Raw genomic sequence first — 22,737 nt, forward strand, 5'->3', positions numbered from 1 at the left:
GTAGAGGGCAGTGTCACTGGCCCTCATATGTGGGATCCAAACCGGGGCCCTCTGGCGTCCCAAGCCAGCTCTTAACCAACACACCACTTGGCCAGCCCAGTAATTACTTTAAATGTAAATTAAATGCTCCAATTAAAAGACAGGGATTGGCAGCATGAATAAAATGATCCAACTATATGCTATGTATAAAAGGCTCACCATCAAAATACATGAAGAAAAAAACGATGAAACTGAAGGGAGAAATAGACAGTTCTATAATAATAATCTCCAAGTCTTATTATCCCACACTCACAATAATCGATAGAATAAACGGACAGCAGATAAGAAAACATTCTCTTCAAGTGCACAAGGAATATTTTCCAGGATAGACTATATGTTAGGCTACAAATACGTCTAAATAGATTTTAAAAGATAGATATTGAGGCGGCCGGTTAGCTCAGGTGGTTAGAGGGCAGGCTCATAACACCAGGGATGCCAGTTCGATTCCCACATGGGCTGCAGAACTGCGCCCTCCACAACTAGACTGAAGACAGCTACTTGACTTGGAGCTGATGGGTCCTGGAAAAACACACTGTTCCCCAATAAAATTTCTTTAAAAAAAAATATATAGATACCATACAAAGTATCTTCTCTGACCATAATGGGATAAGTTAGAAGTCAATAACAAAAGGAAACTGGAAAACTCAAAAAACTATGGAAATTAACGCGTTTTTAAAAAGAGAGAAGGCTCAAATTACTTAAATCATAAATGAAAGTGGAGACATCACTATTTATTCTACAGAAATAAAAAGGATAAAAGAGTAGTACGAAAAATTGTATGATGAAAAATTGGATAACCTAGATGAAATTGACAAATCCCTAGAAACACAAAACCTACCAAGACAAATCACAAAGAAACAGATAATCTGAAGAGACCTATAACTAGTAAGGAAAGTGAATCAGCAATCAAAAATCTCCCAACAAATAAAACCTTGGACCTTATGGCTTCACTGGTGAATTCTACACCAAATATTTAAAGTACTAATACCAACCCTTCTCAAACTTTAACAAAAAGTTGAAGCGGGAACACTGCCTAACTCATTCTATGAAATTGGCATAATGTTGACACTAAAGACAGACAAAGACACTACAAGAAAACTACATACCAATGTCCTTTATGAGTACTGTTGCAAAAATCCTCAATATAATACTAGCAAACTAAATTCAAGCATGTTAAAAGAATTATACTCTATTACCAAATGGGATTTATTCCTGGAATGCAAGGATGGTTCAACATACAACTATCAATGTATATCACATCAACAGAATGAAAGAAAAAAACCACATGATCATCTTAATTAATGCAGGAGAAGTATCTGACAAAATTCAACACCACTTCATGACAAAAACACTCAATAAACTAGCAATAGAAGGAAATTACCTCTATAAAATAAAATCCATATGTGAAAAGTCCACAGTGAACAGCCGACTCAATGGAAAAAGACTGAAAGCAATCCTTTAAGATCAGGTACGAGTCAAGAATACCCACTTTCACCACTTCGATTCAACATAGTACTGGAAGTTCTAGTCAGAGCATTTAGGCAAGAAAAGGAAATAAAAGGCATCCAAATTGGAAAGAAAAAAGTAAAATTATCTCTGTTTGCAGATGATATGATTTTATATGTAGAAAACCCTAAAGATTCCACAAAAAAATTTAGAATAAATGAATTCAGCAAAGTAGCAGTATATAAAGTCAACACACGAAAATCAGTTTTATTTTTATATAAAAACAATGAACAATCTGAAAAGGAAATGACAAAAACAATTCATTTCCAATAACATAAAAAAGAATAAAATACTTAGGAATTAACAAAGGAGGTAAAAGACTTGTACAATGAAAGCTACAAAATGCTGCTAAAAGAAATTAGAGACATAAATAAATGGAAACACAATCCATGTTCATAGATTGGAAGTCTTAATGTCTAAATGTCAATACTATCCAAAGCGATCTACAGATTCAATGAGATCCCTATTAAAATCCCAATGATTTTTTTTTTTTTACAGAAATAGAAAATCCCATCCTAAAATCATATGGAATCTCAAGGGATCCTACACAGTCAAACAACCTTAAGAAAGAACAAAACTAGAGAACTCATTTTATAACTTATACAAAGGTACAATAATCAAAATAATGTGGTATTAGGATAAAGATAGACATATAAACCAATGGATAAATAGAAAGCCCAGAAATAAATCCTTGCATATATGACCAAATAGTTTTTGACAAGGGTGGTAAGTTCAATGAGGAAAGGATAGCTTTTTCAATGAAAGGTGCTGGCAAAAATGGATAGCCACAAGCAAAAGAATAAAGTTGGACCCTTACCTAACAAGATATACAAAAATTAACTCCAAATGGGCCAAAGACCTAAATTAATATCTAAAACAATAAAACTCCTAGAAGAAAAGCACAGGACAGAAGCTTCACAACACTGGATTTGATAATGATTTCTTGGATATGACACCAAAGGCACAGATAACAAAAAGATATACAAATTGGACTTCATGAAAATTTAAAAATTTTGTGCATAAAAATATATTATCAGCAGGGTAAAAAAGCAATCCATAGAAAGGGAGAAAATAACTGCAAGTCATATATCTAATATGGGATTAATATCCAGAATATATAGAGACTGTCTAAAACTCAACAACTAAAACACAAATATTTTTTTTTACTTGATTCAAAAATGGGCAAAGGACTCGAACAGATGATATACAAGTGGCCAATAAGCACATGAAGATATGTTCAATATCATTAATCATTAGGGAAGTGCAAATCAAAACTACAATGAGACACCACCTCATACCCATTAGTATGACTCCTATGTAAAAAAACAAACAGAAAACAAGTGTTGGTGAGGATGTGGAAAAATTGGAACCCTTGTGCACTATTGGTGGGAATGTCAAATGGTACAGCCACTATGGAAAACAGTATGGTAGTTCCTCAAAATATTAAAAATATAATTACCATATCATCCAGCAATTCCATTTCTTAGTAGATACCCAAAAGAACTGAAAGCAGGACCGTGAAGAGATATTTGTATATATACCATGTTCATAGCAGCATTGTTCACAACAGCTAAAATGTGGAACCCAAATGTCCATTGATGGATGGATGGATGGATTAGCAAAATGTGGTATGTGTGTGTATATGTACGTACACACACACACACACACACACACACACACACACACACACACACACACAGAGGAATATTAGTCAGCATTAAAAAGGAAGAAAAGCCTGGCATATGCTACAACATGGATGAACTTTGAGGACAATATGCTAAGTAAAGACAAATACTGTATGATTCCACTTATATGAGGTACTTAGTCAAAATCATAAAGACAGAAAGCAGAATGGCGGATGCACCAGTGGCTAAGGGTATGGGAAAATAGGGAGTATCGTTTAATGGGTACTCAACACTAATGGAGCTATCTTGAATTGGCAGAATATGGCCCCTGTACCATCACACTTCTCTAGCATCCATAGCAGATAGCATTAATCACTTTCCCACTGAGCTTGGCAGCAGCATCAAGGTACTGATCAGAGTTAGCACATTAGATGAAACCTCTGTCATCCCTGGCAACTAAGGTGCCACTGCAACTCCTGGCCTTCCTCCCTATCTCTGGAACACAATAAATGATTTTGTTTGAATTATGCCACATAACAGCTATTCCCCTGCTGCCACATCCTGACTACCAGCAGACAACAGGCCACTACAATGAATTTCAGATCAGTGAGAAAGAGCATGATAATTCCAACTTACTGTTTCGAGGCTCTTCTGGAACTCCAGTAGTTTATCTTCAGCTTCCTTGTAATTCTTGAAGAACATACACAGTTCATACATCTCCATCATCAATAGCAATGGGGAATCCTTTGAAGAAGAATTTGAATGAAATTACAAAATCCTGAACTTAATACTATTTTCTCATTAATAATGCCAATATAAGGTTAAAGTAAAAAATAAATACTCTTGTCAACTATAAGTGGAAAAAAAAAAAAATATATATATATATATATATATATCGTCATTGGACGTGGAGTATAGTGTGGGAGTGGAGGCAAGGGAATTGTAATAGATATGTATGATATTGGGGGGAAGTGGGGCGGCAGATTGGGGGAGGGGGTTTGTCACTTCGAGGGGTAAAAAGTATAACTATTGCACTGTGTTGTACAGCTGAAAGTAATTCTAAAAAATGTGTATTTCATAATAAAAAATAATTAAAAGAAAAAATAAATAAATAAATACTCTTAATAGCTCCATAGTAGAATTAAATTATGTATGTTAAAAAGGAAGTTAAATTTATTTTTCCTTTGGGGAAAAGCTACTCAGTCCAGGTACACCTACTCAACAGTCTATTTTCTGTCTATTCTATACTTGGTCCACCACACATGAGCAGGACATGTTCTACTAGATGGTGCTAGGACACCCCTACATACACTCCTGGATAATGGGCTCCACTGACCTGCCCACCTACTGCTATTTGTGGCATCAATCCATACAGTTCCATCACTTCAGTGGGAGCTTTTCAGTCAGAGAACAGGAGTTTGGAAATTAGAAAGTATGGATTTGAACTGTAATTACACCACTTACTAAAGAACTTTGAGACCCTGGGCATGTTACTTAGGTTTTGTAAGCCTTGGTTTCTTACTGTGTAAAATGAGGATAAGACCACTTCATAGTATCCTCATATAGCATTATCTTTGTATAGGATTAGTGTGAGAATTGACTAAAATAATGTATAGAAAGCACTCTGCTAAATAAATGGTAGTTCCTTATCATTAATTGCTGTTAGCTAAAAAAAAAAAAAAAAAATTCCAGGAATAGGAATAATTGAAAAAGTCACTATGGGATATTCTGAAGTAATTCTTTTAAACTCAGGAAAGAAATGAAGTGATTATCACTACCTTAAAGAAAAGTTGGAAACCTCTGATGAGAGTTTTGCTCTTCTGCCTTGATAATAATGTTCTCCAAATGACTGAGAGGTCCTCAAGGTCCCAAGTGTGGTCCTCCATTGAGCCCTGAATGTGTCCCATTGCTTCAGCTGCAACACTGTCCTCCACAGAAGTGATGATCCAAACACAGAGACAAGGAATAGCACTGGCATCCTGCCGTTGGATGAGAACTTTTCAAAATAAAATAACAACCGGGCCTGGGTTACCTGACAGAGAAAGTTTGCAGCAGTGCTACAACTAGGGATGGTTATTTCTTTTTTGGAACAAGTCACCTCAATAAATTGGTTAAAATGGCTTGAAAAGCCTTCAAGCATGAAACAAACTCTAATGAACAACCAAGGGGCATTATAAACCATCCTGTAGAGTATGGCCGGTCAAAAGGCCAAGAGACTAAGACGATACATGTGGAAGTCAGGGAAATACTAAGTATACGAAAACATGACTGCCTTCCACAGAACTGCTGATCAAGGGACTGTCTACTCTAGAGGAGGAAATGGTGGGCAGTTTACCAAAGCTTCCTTCTCTGACTGCAAACCAACAACCAAGGCTCTGACCTATTAAGTTACTAAATGTCAAGGCACAAGAAAATGCACTAGATGGCCTGAATCCCAAGCTGGAGAAGCATAAAAAGTTGCAGTGACCTTGGAAACACATGCAAGAGCCTCGCTGTCATTTCTGATGGGGCCCCATGTCCTCTCTGATTGTCAGCCTTCCCCATCCTTTCCCACTTTTTCTATTGGTCTTTGGGTCCTTACTTTAGGCTTCTCATGAGCCTCACCTGGAGACACGAGGCCAGGACACTAAGAATAGGAGCCCGTTGTTTCAGTGCTTCAGCCAGGAGCCAGCACCAGGAGTTTGGCTCCTCTGAGGACCGGAGCAGAATTTCAAAGAAATCAGTTATCTCTTCTTTGTTGCTCTGGAGTTCCTGGAGGGAACTGTTGCAGACCTGATCATTGTCCATTCTGGAATTGGACACTAAGGGCAAGTTCTCAAAAGCCAGACTTAAGTGGTCTTGAAGGACAGGGCTGAAATATTGGAGAAGAGATTTTACCTAGAAAACAAATTAGGTGATTAAAACAGATAACCATTTCAGTTGGAGCTGAAAATGTTAGAGAAAGGAATAGGCAAAATTAATTGTTCTCTCTCAACCTGAATTGTGTCAGAAGTGACCATATAATTTTATAGTTTGTTGATTTTGAGTGAATTTCCATATGCAATCTGGTGTCACAAAACTCTTCCTTTATCTCTTTAGTGCTAATGACTATTCCTTTGTCTGAAGCCAACCCACTGAAATTTTAGTAAAAATACTAGTATCATATCAAACAAAAACCTATGTGGTCACAACAGAAAGAACACTATTTTTCTGCTAAGCAGTGTTCTAATACCCTCTTCTTGAATAACTGACAACAATCAGTGGCTTACCTCCTCTGGATGGTAATTATGGAGCTGGCTGTGAATAATGAACTGCAGCCAATCATTTGCTTTAGCACATTCTCTAAGGTAAGAGGTGCTCAGTTTTATATTGTGGAGTCTGCAGAACTGTACTGCTAATGCCCATTGGCTGCCAGATTCACTGGATAACCTGTAATTGGAGGTGTGAGTGACAGAGGAAAAAAAATTGTTCAAATATTGCTTTAGTTTTAAACTGAATAATTAGTAAAAATTAAATAAACTACAGTGTATTCTCTAAAAAGCCTTTCAAAAATTTCCAAATATTTATTAGACTGCTTTGAAAAAAAACAAAAATGGACTCTTATCCATAACACACAATAGCTTTCTTATTAGCATGCTGGCACAATTCATTCCTTTTATCAACCAAGTATCTATCAAACTAGCTATGTACAATCTTTGGGAGAATTGAGGAAATAGTCACTCAAGAATATTTCTTAAGTGCTTAATTATCTTTCATGATTCATAGAGAATCAGAGTCCTGACAGGTACCTGGGCTTCCTTAGTAAGGGGACAGTATCTGTTCCTGCTGAAAGCAGGAAGCTATTGAAAAGAGACTCAGTGACAGGAGTTACAGAAGAATGGTGTGTTCCCAGGGTCTAAGGTGGCTGGGCCTGCCCCAGGGGGATAGCACAGAGAAAAGATGGCATGAATATATAAGGAGAGGGGCTTTTGTGGATAGATGGTCACCTCAACTTCCATTATCAGCTGACGTACATTGGTAAGAAAAAAATTAATGACATCAGAATCAACTTTTCTGAGATCCATCCCACGTCTTCTAAAATGATTTCAACATGTAACACTTCAGAGACTTCCCTGACAGCAGGGCAGTGGAGGAGACAACGCTCCTCTCCATCTCTTGGAAATTCCATCTCTAAAGAGGAAATCGTTATTTTTACCCTCCTTTTACTGATAGTAAGATGCAGTTAAAACCCATTATCCATTTACTGAGTATCTGTTATCTGCTGGATAAGTAAAAAGATCAAGTTTACAGGAACTGGTGAAAACATCTGAGGTGTTGGAAGAAAGGTTAGGCAAACACACATTGAACAATAAAAGCTTGCTGGAAAAGAGGTTAGGACTGCAACTCACAAACCTCTGTATTTCCTGTTGCTGAATACTGTTCCATATACCTTCCTCTAAGAGAACAAGCAATTCTTCTTTGCTTGCCTTTTCACCCACAGCCAGTTTAGATAGTTTTTCAGCTATAAGAGATATAAACAAATTTGGTCAAGAGAAAATGTCAGGAACTGGGCATTTCTGTTTGAAGAGTATGGCCCAGGGCCATTTCAGTACACAATTAAAAGGCCCAAGGAAGGAAATTAAAGGAAAACACTGCAGGGAAAGGATGACAATGGAATATAACTATTTCCTCCCCAACCACTCACAATTCAATGCCTACAAATTTATTCACTCCTTGTCCTCAAAATAAACCAAGCCACAGAAATAAAAGGTGCTGTACCTATAGACTCTCTGATAAAGCTGTACTGAGCATCTTCATTTTTACACTTGTAGCTCAGAATTATATTGGCCACTTTCATATCAACTCTGAGCTTGAGGCTGTTGAGGCCAAGCAATTCTAAGAAACAAACACAGGCAGCTCCTATTGAAGGTATGTAGAAGGAGGAGAGGCCTAAAACATAAGCTTCATTCCCTACTTGCTGGATCCTGAAAAATAAAGGAATCAAAATCACATCAGCACATGAAAACACTTTCTCACCAGGAAAAGCAGATGGAATTACATCAGTGGTACATGCAGTGTCAGACGCATGGAAATTTCGGCTTCTTCTTCCCTCCCTTTTTGTGCCCCTTGCACACATCCATTTAGGTTCTTCGTAGCTGTTAGCTGTCTTCTGGCTCCACAGCCCTCCCATTTCCTTATATTTTACCTTCTTCTAAAACACCTACTCTTAGTCCAAATTATTCTTGCTTCTAACTTCATCCAGGAAACACGGAGTAGAATTTCCAAAAGACTGCCAGCTTGTGATCTTATCAATTACAAGTATGTACCACAAACTACCAAAAAAACTAATGCCACCTAAAGTTTGACATCATAAAGCACATACATTTTAAAGGACTCATATGTACTTTTATATGCACAGAAAATTTTCAAGGGAAGACACACAAGATATTAACTACTTTTTTTATTATGCAAAATGATAGGACACTGGGGGATTTTTATCTTTTTTTTCACCCTTTTGAGCTTCTAAAATATTTTACCATACAAATGCATACTTTGTTAATTATAAAACAAGCCAGTAAAGTAAATCTCTGTTTAACTGCTGATTATATTTAATATTCCTCCCAATTCTGTGCTTTATAAAAGCGAATTATAAAAGACAAAGACCTTAAATACAGAATTTACATCTCATTATAGAAGTCTCTCTTTAGAGTAGATGCTAACATTTGGCAAGCTCCTGGATCATTTTTTAAAAATATGATTTTAAAATATTTATCTTCTAAAATATATTTTAATCTTTTTTCCTATGAACAAAAGTAACACATGCTAAATACCAAAAACTTGGGATACACAGAAAAGCACAAATGAAAAAAAATCACCATTCAAATATAATCAGTGTTAACTCTGGTATACACGTTTCCAGTATGTTTTTTTAATGCACATGTAAAATACACAGATATGCCTTTCATTAAGAGTACAAATTATGTTTTAAATACTCACAGCTGCTTGGGTGTCTTGCTCTTGGTTAATTCCTGAACCAGAAAAGTACCAAATGCAAAGGATGGCCGTCCATGATATAAATAATAAGCAAAATTCAGACGTTCCACTATCGCGTATTTATTAACCAAGTCAGGGCTAGAGAAATGTGGGAGATGACTCGATGCATCTGGGAGGGAAGTGAAACGATATTAACCCACTGCACCTTACCACGATTAAATGCAGATTTGTACATGGAAAACTTAAGTCTGCAATGGTAAAAGAAAACTAGTTGCTAAAATCATTTTGTGCCACTGTGTATCACTTTGAACCACCAAAATGTAATCATTTTATTTTAATGTGGAAAGGTAGTCTTCATTTTATGCAAAAATGTGTACCTGAGAAGCTGCATAAAAACTTATAAATTATGTTTTCCCCCACTGAACTTAGTTGTAATTTTAGATACTTTAATTCTATATTTGATGATTCTTTAATTTCACAATGGCAATAAGCTACAAAATCTCTGCCAATGATCTGCAAAAGGAGCTTTTTAATTCATTCATCCAGTACATTATGCAATGAAATCCCTACTTAACATATTTATGAGTCCTGTGTTCACCAAGACCAACACTCACTATATACCTTTCTCCAATAAATGCTTTGAGAACATCCTTTACTCCCTTTCAATACCCTCCTTTTCTTATCACTAGCTGTATTTTCTGATGCTGTATTCATAGAGCACCTTATTATCTACATGTTGGTATCCTCTTTCCAAGACCAGCAGAGTAGCTCAGTTTCAAGTTCCTCTGTGCCCATGAAAATAGCAGAAAAAATTTTTTTCTCTTAGAGAAATTTAAAGTCATAAGATATTTGGACGTGAGAAGTTATAATAGTATGAAATAACCACTCCTGTCAAGTCCTACTATTTAATTGTCTCTTAACCACTTACTACTGATTACAAAAAGAGATAAAATAACATTCTGAACTGGTAAGAAACCAATTCTAGAAAATAATGCATGAGTTCTTATTTTCAAAGTTCAAAGCTTATTTCTGAAATACAGTTTCATCCTCCTCTGGAATTCCAAAGACTTTATATTGTGACTTGGTTCCTATAAAAAAAGACAAAGACCTTAAAGGTATGTCATCTTACAAAGCTATTACTTAAAAGCACACCCCCCTTTGAGGTTAAAAAATTGTCACGTGCCTTATCTGTATTCTTTGAGATCAGAGTAACTTTGGTAACTCATAATTCCATATAAACCATTCATTCGTTAAATATTTGCTGAGTACATGAAAAGTATATGGTACTTCCAGGTGCCAAATGAGTAAACTTGAAGTTTTTATTCAGATAAAACCCTGAAAATTTTAGTGGTTGGGGTCTAGTGTGAAGATTGTGTGTAAAAGAAAATTCTACCCCAAGAGAAAATTTTCTCTGGCCTGCCGCAGAAACAAATTCACCAGGCAGTCACTTTACATCCCTTTTCAGTGGTAAAACCATATGAAAAATTGGTAAACATTCTAATTAAATACAACTCTCCAATTTTATAAATCTGTAGTATTTTCATAATTGTTTCATTTACTTTGAGCTTTATTTGCTCAAATATGTTTTAAACTTCTAAAAACCAGGCAGGGACCATACCTTCAATTTCCTGTGTTTCCCTATGTACCTAGCAGTGCTCAATCTCCAAGAGGGAGGTCAAAGCCCTGGCAAAGTGATGGAGTTGGAGGCACTAGAACAGGAAAGGGATACTGTCTACTCTCTAGTAAATTCACTGAGATTAGAACATGTATTTTCATTTGAAAATGCAATCAGCACTACTTTTTAAGCACTCAACAAATATTTATTGAGTATCTATCATACGCTTGGCATTGCAATGGGCTCTGGACACTAGGTAAATTCAATATATTGAAATTTAAACTTATAGAACTAACACATTAGAACATTCATTTTTCTGTATGTCAATAAATATTTACAGGCAGTGTATTATATGCAAAGTACTATTATTGGGTTGTCGGAAAAGTCATGACGTATTTTTTCTATCTTTTTCGTTGCAAAAATGAGTCATGACTTTTTCGACAACCCAATAAATTTGAAGCCTACATTAGAGTAATATAGGTGGAGGCACCACAGGTAACATGATATTAAAGGTTAATTCTAAATGCAAAACAAAAAAATAAAAAGCGGAGTTTAAGAATGACATGTGTGTGTCAACTATACTAAAAAAAAAAAAAGAGACAGACAACGGCACATAAACCAGAGAAATGCTTATGGTCTAGAGACTACGGCAATGTTTTTGTGCATGTGGTGCTGAACATGTGCCAGGAGCTAACAGCTTTTTAAATGCCTTGTCTCCCTTCATTCTCAATATAACATAAGAGGTGGGCACTGTTATTAAACTTATTTTAAAGGCAATTGAAGAGAGTTTAAATCACTTAACCAAGGTCATACAGTTATTACATGGTAGAGCCAGGATTTGTCTAATGCCAACATCTATGCTCTTAACCTTTATAATAAGATACTGCTAACAGAGATTTTTGGAAAAGGAGAAATTTAAGCAGATAAGTACATATTATATTTCTCAGCAAGTATAGCACTAGTGACCGAATACAATGACTTTTAACTCAAAATATGTTTTCAATTCAGTTTCCTAGACAATGTTTTCCGTTGGAATGTGCCTTTATTTTTAAAATAGAAAGCAGTGAAAAAAACTGCATTGATTTTACATATAAATTAATTCCTGTGATCAACATTGCTAAAATGCTTCTAAGGCAAGAAGTACAGGTAATGACTTACCTCCTATAGCTAGTGTGTTGGCAGACTGCCAGCCAAACAATCTGCTAGGATCAAAGGGTAATAATGACTGAAAAAGGGGAAAAGTCAAATCAGAGTTAAAGTTAATTGAATCTAAAATAAGTAGGCAAAATTATATGAAAGGCGTTAACAGGTGGTCTACTTCCTTTCTCCGAAGCAATTAAAAACCTTATCTTTCGGGATATATATTCTTTGAGCAAGGCTAAAAACAAAAAAGAATGTGAGACGCTTTTCTATTTTAATAAAAATAGAACTGGTTATGTTCCTTTTAAAGACTCTCTTCACTTTAAATTATGTCTGCAAAGAGCACTCTTTCCGTAGAAGCAGCATCAATTAGAACGTAAAATGGACTTTTAAAATGCTGTTGGAATCAAAAGACAAGAAGACTATGAAGCTAGAAAATGTTATCATGTAAACATGACAAGGTGATCTACGGGCTGGTCAAGAAAGGATGAGTAAGACAATCAGGTCAAAGGTTAAAGAAATGTGATGAGCAAATCATTAAGGACAACAAAGAAAAAAGCAAGCTAAGGTCAAGTCAGTCAGAAAAGTTTTGAGAGCAGGGAGCAGTGACTGAAATTCTTCTAGGCCAAAGGTTTAGCAAAGACTATAAACAGATAGTGGGAGGGATACAGGAGAAAACAGAACTATTAAGTCAAGATTTGGATGTCTAAGGAGGGAGCAGCTTTTATTTTAAATCAAGGGAGAATTTGTGGTCTGTTAAGGAAGATAACAGGACTAAAAAGCTGCATGAGTCAAGTTGAAAACAAAACAAAGAAGGATCTAAAACTACTTACCGTATTTGCCGGCGTATAAGACGATTTTTTGGCCCTGAAAAATATGCCTCCAAGTGGGGGTCGTCTTATACGCCAGGTACACTTCAGATAGACTGCCCATAGTGCTTGCTCCGTGCCATAGTGGCCTCCCGATGCCCGCCCACTTCATTCCACATACCGTTCAGGCATCAGCAGCGCTGCTGGGTGTATGCTCGGCTGTGTGCGATTTTGCGAGTGTGGTAAATTCAGGTTACCGTATATTTCTTTACATATGCATTGAAGATTCGCGATTTTGCGCTATCATGGTGCCTGTTAGAATGTTGAAGAGCTCGCACTTGCGCACTAGTGAGGTCCCAGGGAGATGCTGATGCAAGGGTGGACCAGACTGCTATAGTGACAGGGCGGGCAAACAGGGAGCAGGGACCAATCAAATCAGGCTTTGTATACAGCCAACAGCCAACCACAATACTGCACCATTGTACAGTACAGCATAGAAAATGTCGACCAGTCAAACCCCTATCATCCCTATCATGGCACCAGCCAAAAGAAAGAAGTATGATGCAAATTTTAAACTGAAAGTTATAAACTTTGCTAAGGAAAATAATAATTGTGCTGCTGCAAGACAATATGGAGTAACAGAAAAGATGGTTCGGGACTGGAAATCAAATGAGAAAGCATTAAAGAGTATGCCAAGGGGTAAGTGTGCATTAAGAAGAGGCACCCCACACTGGCCAGAACTCGAAAAACATGTAGCAGACATGGTGGCTCAACATCGCCAAAACGGTTATGTGGTGACACGAAATACAATACGCTTGTTTGCACTTCAGTGGGCCAAATCAAATCTGATATTGTTTTACCTTTTATTTGGTGTGTGGAAGGTGTGCGGAAGAGGGGGTAGTCTTATACGGCGAGTATATAACAAACTCTGTATTTTGAGTGGAAATGTTAGGGGGTCGTCTCATACGCCCAGTCGTCTTATATGCTGGCAAATACGGTATGTTTTAAGCTGATTGAATCCACTTTCAGTAGTGAAACTATGTTTTTATATAATCCACTTATAGTTTATACCAGTACTAGTCTGCAATGAGGTAAGCTTGGGATAAATATAAATCCAGTTTACTGCTTCCTTCTTTAAGGAATTCCTGCTTTGTTAAAAAAAGAAAAAGAAAAAGAAAAAGAACAAGCTTGCTAACTAAACAGTGTGCTTAGCAGCTACACAGATTTACATTCTGGTACAAGAGGCTAATCTCATCTCAGCAACAAGCAATTCAAGGACTGGCACCCACCTGGGGACCGTATTTTTGAGCAGCAATAGTCTATACCCTAAGAGTTCCTCACGTGAGAGTAAGAGAGATTTTGGATCTGTATGGAATTATAGAGCTTATTTTGAATTGAAAACACTATGGGAATATGTATACCCAGAAGAAAAAAAGCAAAACCCCTTTGAAATGAGAAATGAACCAAAGAAGGTGTTTTTACTGAGGATCACTGAATAGGTTTCAAGGAATCTGTGAATTCCTTTGAAATGTAAGCAAAATTATATGCATCTGTGCAATATTTCTGTGTAGAGGGCTCATAGCTCTCTCACATTCAAGTCTTTGTCCTGAAAAGGGTTAAGAAGCATTGATTTAAGTAAACAAACAGCTCTGTTCATTGAGAAGAGGCAGAGTTATCAGTGATATAATGGAGTGACTTTTGATGAATGCAGCAGACAAATATGAAGGTCAACTATCTATGTACGCTCAGATCCATTTCCACCTTTCCCCTGCTCTCCCTGTACTGCAGAGAACTGCACTTCCCAAGCCCACCTGCCCTTTGGCTAGCAGATAAGTTTAGCTAAGAGAGAACATGGGAGATTAAAGGTGGGAAGAGGAGAAAAGCCAAGATACTTTCCTCCTTCTGTGTTTTCTGGGGCATTTCCTCCAAGGTTCCAGCCCCACCCTCTATGTTCCCAGCTCCCGTTAGGCAGCTTGGCTGTGAGTTTAGCTCCCACAGATGGCTCCAACTTCTGGGTTCTAAAAACACCATGTCCTTGCACTGTTTGTGTAGCCATAGAGGTGTTGATGGTTTTGTTCTTTGTCAATTTTGGGGTTGTGTCATCATCACACATTTGGTTTCTCCGTTCTGCTCTCACTCTGTAAGTAATTCCCTATGTTAAACGTTCTCCATTTGAAAAATCCAGGTGGTTTCTGTTTCCATGGCTGAACACTGACTGTTATCCCTAAATACCGGCTACCTAAATACTATACCTGAATAAGGTGGTAGAGTGTAATATCGGGTGGCAGGACACTAGGGGCAGTGTACTGTGGAAAGAGAGCAGTTTTTAGCTTGGGATAAGGAGTTAATGCCATCTTCAATAGCTGGGGATCTACTTTCTTCAAACAGTTCTCATTTTCTTCATTCTGAACAACCTAAATAAAAAGACAGATAACATGGTATAGAGTAATGTTTTCCTCTTCTCCAAACTGAAGTAATTTTACCACAAGGAACTTGTGAAACAAGATTAGCTTGAGAGAATACAGGGTAGTGAAAACAGCATTGGACATGGAGTCAGAAGGCAATAATTCTAGTTCTGGTTCTAGGATAAACTACCTGTGTGACCCTGGGCTAGATATTTAATATCAGGCCTCAGTTTCCTCATCTACAAAATTAGGAAGTTCAGCTAGATCAGTGGTTTTCAAACTGTATGTGGAAGTTGTTTGAAAAAGGTTCTGCTACTACAGTGTTTAAAATATCTAAATATTAAATATTTAATTAGATATTAAGTAGTAAATATTTTAAAAGAAAAATAACTACTAGACTAGATGACTCCTAGGTCATTCTCCTTCAGCTCTCAAGTTATTCTATGACTGACATCTGAGAGGTGATCAAAAGCAGAAGAATAAATAACCATATTATTGTATATTGCAATAATCTTAAAAGAGGTGGTATTAAATTAAGCTAGCATCAGTAAGAAACTTTTGAAGATTAGATATTTTAAAGCATTCTTAAGTTTCCTCTAACCAGGCCCAAAAAGGAGAAATGGGCAAATCTCCACTGGGCCCTCAAAAGAGTCCATATGGGTAGCTAATAGTTATGATTTCCTTTTTACCTTTCCAAGAGGACAAATAGTAAAGAGTAATTTCCAAGCCACAGAGCTAAAGTATACTTACTCCCAGGAACAAACAGATCCTGATTCTATCCTAAAAATAAACCTGGAGGGCCGGCTGAGTGGCTCAGTTGGTTAAGTGCTCGCTCAAGAGTGCAAGCTCTGAGCAATAGCAGTTCTATTCCCAGCCCGAGCTGAGTTGCTGCTGAGCGCCAACAGGTGGCAGGATGGCTCAGCTAAAAAAAACAAAACAAAACAAAAACCTGGAACATGAGAAAACAAAGGAAAAAAATAATCTCTATACAATATATTAGTTCCCTTTCAATTTAAGAACACATGATATAAAATTTTTAAATTCACCCATTTTTTATGCTCTTTAATCAAATGAAATACTTGTTAAGTGGTTACATTTTAATATCACCTGATATCTAGAAAATCCATAAATAGTTTTGCTAGCTTTAAAATCAGTCCTATTTGCCATAATAGGTAAAGGTGCTGTCCATACCTGGCTGACACCCCCAGGAGCATACATTGTGGTAGCAAGGGCCAGGAGGGTATGCCCTTCTAACAGCATACTGCTTACACTGGCCTGGTTGCTGGGGATCAGTATCTGAGCATTTGCAAGGCTAGCCTGGAAGATCAGTTTAGGATCTGGAAAATAAAAGTGTATGTATTTCTCCTTAATATAAATTAAGAATTACATAATTCTGAGAAAATTAATTTTTAACTCTATCCACAGTAAGAACTTTCTAAATTTAAAAGCAATAGGAAAACACCACAAAGAGAAAAATGAAAGATTTGTCTACATAAAAATAAAAACTTCTACTCAAAAAAATTAAAAGGTGGTAATAAACTGGGGGGGGAGGGGGAGGCGGGAAATGAACAACAAATGGCGACCTAAGGATTAATGTCTTCAATAAAGAGCTCACATAAATCAATGCCCAAAATACTGACTCTAACAGATAAATGGAAAAAAGAAACAATTTTACAAATGAAGAAATATAAACATCTGACACATAAAAATATATAATGTACTAGCAATAAAAAAGTGCACATTAAAATATTTAGATGCCTATATCACCTATTAAAAGAGCAATGATTTTAAAAAGCAATCATCCTCAATCATAGAGCTGGTCAGGGTGTATAGAAACTGGGACTTATGGATAAAATGGTACAAACCCCCTGGAAAACAATCTTGCCTTATTACAGTAACCTTCAAAATGTGTATAACCTTTGACCCAGTAATTTTATATCCAGGAACCTATCTGTGTACTAAAGAAATAATCTGTGGGCCGGTTGAGTGGCGCGTTGGTTAGGAGTTGGCTTGGGACGCCAACTCTGAGCAGCAGGGTCCCGGTTCGGATCCCACATGAGGGCCAGTGATGCTGTGCCCTCTACAGCTAAGGTAGTGAACAACAACTAGACCTGGAGCTGGGCTGCCATGAGTCGCCATCGACGGCGTAGGCTGCAGTGGGGCTGGCCAGCAGCAGGCGTGAGCTTTAGTGAGCTTTCATGAGCTGCCATGAGTGGCCGTCCAGTGGCCGATGAGTGACTGCCTCACCCAGGAGGAGTGCAATGATAACACCAACATGGGCCAGTGAAGCGACGTCCTCCACTACTAGACTGAAGAACAAAAGGACAGCAACTTGTCTGTTTCTCTTCCCCAATTCCCCAACGCTGCTCCCTCCCCCAATTCCCAAATAAAAATCTTAAAATAAATAAACAGAAATAATCTGAAACAAGGCAAAAAAATTTATGTTCAGTTATACACATATGCAATAGTATTCTTTATAGGAGGAAAAAACCTGAAAACAGCCTCAATGTTGAAAAAATGAGAGAACAGTAAATAAGAGTACATCGAAACAATGAAATATTATATAGATATAAAATGGTCATTGTCTCTAAAGAACACAGGAAAATTCTTATGTTGTAATTACTACATGAAAAAAGCAGTATTCAAATACATATAGATGTTTCTAGTTGTACCCCTAGCACTTACAGACTGTCACAAGGAGGAGCTTGATAAACATTTGTTAGATGAATGAAATACAATACAGACTAGGTTTTAAAAAGTACAGAGAAAATAAAAACAAAATACATTAAAATATATCAAGAATTATCAATGGACCCTCTTATCTGCCTAGGCTATCTCATAGACATATTATCTTCTCAATAGTTGTCTGTGGATTCCAATTTTTTTAACAATGCACATATATTATTTTAAAATCAGCACCAAAATAATAAAACAAAGCAAAAAACCACATTATGAAAAAATTCTTCATTTGGAAAGGAATGACATTACATACAAGTGAAAAGTCGGTGACATTTTTTGGCTGTCCCTTTCCCGAACCTCTAAAATAACACCAGCTAAGCCCTCAGGGCTTTTCTATCTGATTATAACCAGGGCAAGGCTCTCTGTCAGTAGCTCCAGTACAAAAGATATGACAATCCCAAACATGTGAATTTCTTTTCACTCCTCTGGAGCTCCTCACTAAAAGATTTCAGGGCTGACACCTGGAAGACAGACCACTTCTTCATGGAGAAAGGGTGTCAATCTGCCAGAGATTAGGAATTCAGTTTGTGATAAACTGGTAGGGTGAGAGATATACAAAGAGAATAGAGCACGAGGCTGACAGGGAAAGGGAACAGAACCACACTTACTGTCTGCTCTGTCTGGCTTTTCTTGGCTGGCAAGAGGCTAACATTTTTGGTCTCTGCTTCTTAAACAAAACTTGAGCCTAGATTATGGTCAGATATTATTTGTCCACAGCCAAATGATTTACTTAAAAGAGGTCACACGTTAAATGCCACCCAACCAGTTATTTATTCTGAGAAATTTTTGTATTTAATACAGTGCATCCATACCTGTTAAGTTACTGGAAACTTGTCGACACTGAACTAAAAATTCAAACCAAGGGTGAGCTTCATGTAATTCTTTTTTTTCCAAAAAGGGACAATTTGTAGGACTAAGTCTGTATATAAAACAAAAACAAACAAACTAATTAACATACAGGATAAGACAGATAATTTGCAATCATGTTTACTCAGATGATAACTAGCATTTTTTTTTTTAAAAAAGAACCTTGGAATTAAAAAGTAAATATAACAACTCATGTCTTGTTAGGGAGACCACTTCATAGTCGGTGTAGAGGCCTGACCACCGCACTGTATTTCTGAAGCTGATGTTGAATAATATTGTATGTCAACTATAATTATATATACATATAGTCATGGGACATGGAGTAGAGAGTGGGAATGGAGTCAATGGAATTGTAATAGATAAGCATGATATCGGGGGTGGGAGGGCAGTAGATGGAGGAGCGGGGTTGTTACTTTGTGAGCGTGAAAAGGATAACTATTGCATTGTTCTGTACACCTGAAACAATAAAATTTTTTTGAAAAGTAAATATAACAACATACTCCCACTCTTGTGGGAGTTGTGTTTTACATATTCATTATGATCTGTAAATAGAGAACATTTTAGAGACAGATAATATTATTTAAAATGTGTTTACTACCACGATGAAATTTTACCAGCTCTGTGTAAAATTAACAGATACCTTTACTTTAAGATACTTTGTATTCTATTGTTTTTTACAACAAAAACTCTTTAGCATTTTCAAACTTAAGAGGTTTTTAAAAACCTTTCACAACTACAGAGAAGCTAGGACCCAGGAGTTAAGGCTCAGAACAGGTTCTTTGAAAATACAGCTGTTAAATCTTCTCTTGCCAGTAGCTTTGAGGAAAACATTTCTGAGTCTAAGTGAGCCTCAATGATATGAACCAGATATATACTGTTTGAATTCCTAGTCTTTACTACACAAAATATTCTCATTAGCATACTGAAAGTGGGTTCTACAATCAAACATAAGTAGAATTAAATCTGGCTCTGCCATTTACTAGCTGTGTGCCCTAGGTAACACACCTAGTCTCTCTGAAAGCTTCAGTTTCCTCATCTGTGAAATGGAGATAGGTGTAATTACCTCCCAGGGTTTTTGTGAAGATTAAATGAGATAATGCATGTAAGGCACGTAGCCTAGTGTCAAGAATATTGTAAGCACACATATATTAGCGACTACTACTGTTACTGTTATTACTGACCCAATAGCAATTAACACTGGCCACAGGTATGATTCTGCAGGTTGATCTTAGGTAGGTATATATTGATGCCTGTCTACTTGTCTAATCTATCTAAAAATAACTTCTAGAGCATATACAACCTGCAGTGGCTGTGAATTCAAAGATGTTTAGCATTTGCCTGGTAATGAAAGTATCAAAGAACCCCAAGTTAACCTTTAGAATTTTCCTCTTTTAAACTTTTAAAGCATTTCTTTCACTTTAGTCTAATCTCTAGTCATTTAAAAGGTTAACAGAGATGTTACAGAATTAACATCACCAAAAAACACATGATAAGCATTCAGCTGAATGCAACATTGAGCTAAAACATGTATGTACCAAGGGTGGCAGTGGGAGGAATTACTTTAAAAAGATCAGTATTCCTCATGTGAATGCTTAATATTTTCCTAAAAGTCATATTCAAGTCGTATTGAAAGAGGAAATGTGAAGGTCTGCTCAAGGACAAACCGATTCTCAGTACTCACTTGTAACAGTCGAGATAGACAAAAAGAGGATACTGCAGATTGTGTTCCAAACAATAGAGAATGAAGTGAGAATGGAAATCCCAACCTTCTTTGGACCTGTAGTTTTGAACAGGGAGGGTATCTTGCATCACACCCCCAATACGGTTCAGCCTTAGGAGGAAGAGTTCAAAGTCTTCTAGTTCGGATGCAAGAAAAATCCCATTCCTATCAGGCAGGTTTAAATGGCAAGTTAAAAAGGTGTTAGATTCAGAGCACATCAAACAACTTCCATTAGTTTAAGACTCAACTACAGCAGGTCCTTGAGTAACATCATTTCCTTTCATTCAATGTCATTTCGTTATAACTTATAATGTTGATGAGGTACCATAGGAAATTAACTCATGTTTATATCAATTAGCCTATGGTAAAATTGGTCTCATAATAATAGGGGCAAGAGGACTATTTTTACAAAAGAAGAAACTTGGGGTTTGGGTTACAGGCCTGCTGCCTACATGCTCCAAGACACAGAACTCAGGCAGATGTTAATCACACAGAACAAACCATCCTAACCTATTGAGCAAAGAGATTCCATTATGGCCATTCCCATAGTTAAACCACAAACAAGCCACAAGCTGTACCTTACAAAAGTTCAAGATAAGCCTGCCCCTATTCTTCTTGTACTTTACAGAAGTTAAACATAAACTTACTGTTGTTCTTGTCTCCTTTTCCCATACCAAGAAATTTTCCAAAGAAACCCTAGCCCAGCGGATAGAGAGGGGTCTCTATTCCACTAGTGATCAGAGACCACCACTCTGTCTATGGGGCAGCCTTTTTCTCCTTACTTTCTGCTAAATAAACTTATTTTCACTTGGAACTCTGTATCAGCTCATGTTTGAATTCTTTCCTATGTGAGGCCAAGACCCTTCTTGGCCCAGGGCTTGAGTCCTCACTCTGGGGGATTCACTCTGCCGGCATCAATTATATGTTGTTTTGCTTCAAGTCCTAGAACCTATTGACAACGTTAAGCAAGGACTTACTGTTCTTAAAAAAAAGTATCTACAAATTAAGACTGCCAATTCTTACTCTATAAATACACTGAGACAAATATTTTGACAGTTTCCAATAATGGCTTCTGAACCATTGTAGTATTTAAAGGTAGTAATGAAAATCTCAAGTTATCTTAAATATTTCAAAAATATAAACTAAGCTATATCCATTTTTTTTGTTTTTGACTGGAACTGTACAATTCAGTGCGGCAACAGTGGTTAGCTCTTGAAGATAGATGCTTTAAGCAATGAGAAATTCACCAAAATATTGAAACAAAATCATTAAGAAACTAAAGCAGAATAATTTAAATAGACCAACTACTAAACATGAATAGAAATCTGCATTTAAATATAGTTTTTACAAATTTACTGTTAAATACATCATCCATACCATACAAAGGAGTATAGAAGATATATTATGTAGCGTTTAAAGAAACACCACATAACCACCACTCAAACGATAGCACATTTGTCTATTTGTCTATCCCTGCACCAACACTCCCACAGTCTTAATTACAATAGCTTTAGAATAAGTTTTGATATTTGGTAGGGCTAGTTCTTTTTTGGAGCTATTCTTGACCTTCTGCATTTCCAAATAAATATTTACAATTAGCTTGTCAAAATCCAGAAGAAAACCTGTTGAAATTTTTATTGAGATTGTACTATATCTAAAGGTCAACTTGGGAAGAATTTATAACAGGCTTGTCTTGTTCCAAGTCTAAAGAGAATGCTTGTGATGTTTCACCATGAAATATAATGTTAGATAGATATTTTTAGACACCCTTTTCAAGATAAGGGAGTTGCATCTATTCTTAGTTTGCTAATAGTTTTTATTATAAATAGATATTGAATTTTATCAAATGCTTTTCTGTATCTATCAGAGTGGTATGATTTTTTTCCCCTTTAATCTGTTCATATAGATATCGTTAATTCATTAATGTCATAATTCATGTTAAATCGTACACATATTGGCTTTTTAAACAATCAAATATTAAGCAAAATATTTAATAAGCATGTAAGTTATACGAAATTTTACTTTTAGTAAACAAAAATAAGAGGATTTAGTTCACTGGAAAGAAGAGTGACTACACAGACGGGGTAAAAAAACTGAAGCCTGTAAGTGCTGCATCGGGCAAAGCTCGTAACTTTTCTGGATCTCATTCTCTACTTTTTTTTTTTTTTAAAGATTTTTATTGGGGAATTGGGGGAAGGGGAACAGACAAGTTGCTGTCCTTTTGTTCTTCAGTCTAGTTGTGGAGGATGTTGCTTCACTGGCCCAAGTGGGCACCATCATTGTGCTCTTCCCGGGCGAGGCAGATCAGTCGCCGGCTTCT

General features: G+C 36.6%; 1 protein-coding gene across 1 annotated transcript in view; it reads right to left on the minus strand.

Annotated features, from left to right (window-relative positions):
* Window positions 1–22,737, minus strand: part of SPG11 (SPG11 vesicle trafficking associated, spatacsin) — a 73,326-nt gene that overhangs the window by 21,964 nt on the left and 28,625 nt on the right. Inside the window, exons 16-27 of the mRNA XM_019644872.1 lie at window positions 20,379–20,582; window positions 18,643–18,749; window positions 16,283–16,428; window positions 14,939–15,100; window positions 11,896–11,962; window positions 9,126–9,291; window positions 7,908–8,113; window positions 7,542–7,650; window positions 6,419–6,578; window positions 5,775–6,047; window positions 4,949–5,149; window positions 3,807–3,914 (exon numbers count right to left, since the gene is read on the minus strand). Coding sequence (XP_019500417.1) covers window positions 3,807–3,914; window positions 4,949–5,149; window positions 5,775–6,047; window positions 6,419–6,578; window positions 7,542–7,650; window positions 7,908–8,113; window positions 9,126–9,291; window positions 11,896–11,962; window positions 14,939–15,100; window positions 16,283–16,428; window positions 18,643–18,749; window positions 20,379–20,582 — 1,909 coding nt within the window. The remainder of the gene's footprint in view (window positions 1–3,806; window positions 3,915–4,948; window positions 5,150–5,774; window positions 6,048–6,418; window positions 6,579–7,541; window positions 7,651–7,907; window positions 8,114–9,125; window positions 9,292–11,895; window positions 11,963–14,938; window positions 15,101–16,282; window positions 16,429–18,642; window positions 18,750–20,378; window positions 20,583–22,737) is intronic.

Source organism: Hipposideros armiger, unplaced genomic scaffold, assembly GCF_001890085.2.
Source record: "Hipposideros armiger isolate ML-2016 unplaced genomic scaffold, ASM189008v1 scaffold_92, whole genome shotgun sequence".
NCBI lineage: Eukaryota > Metazoa > Chordata > Mammalia > Chiroptera > Hipposideridae > Hipposideros > Hipposideros armiger.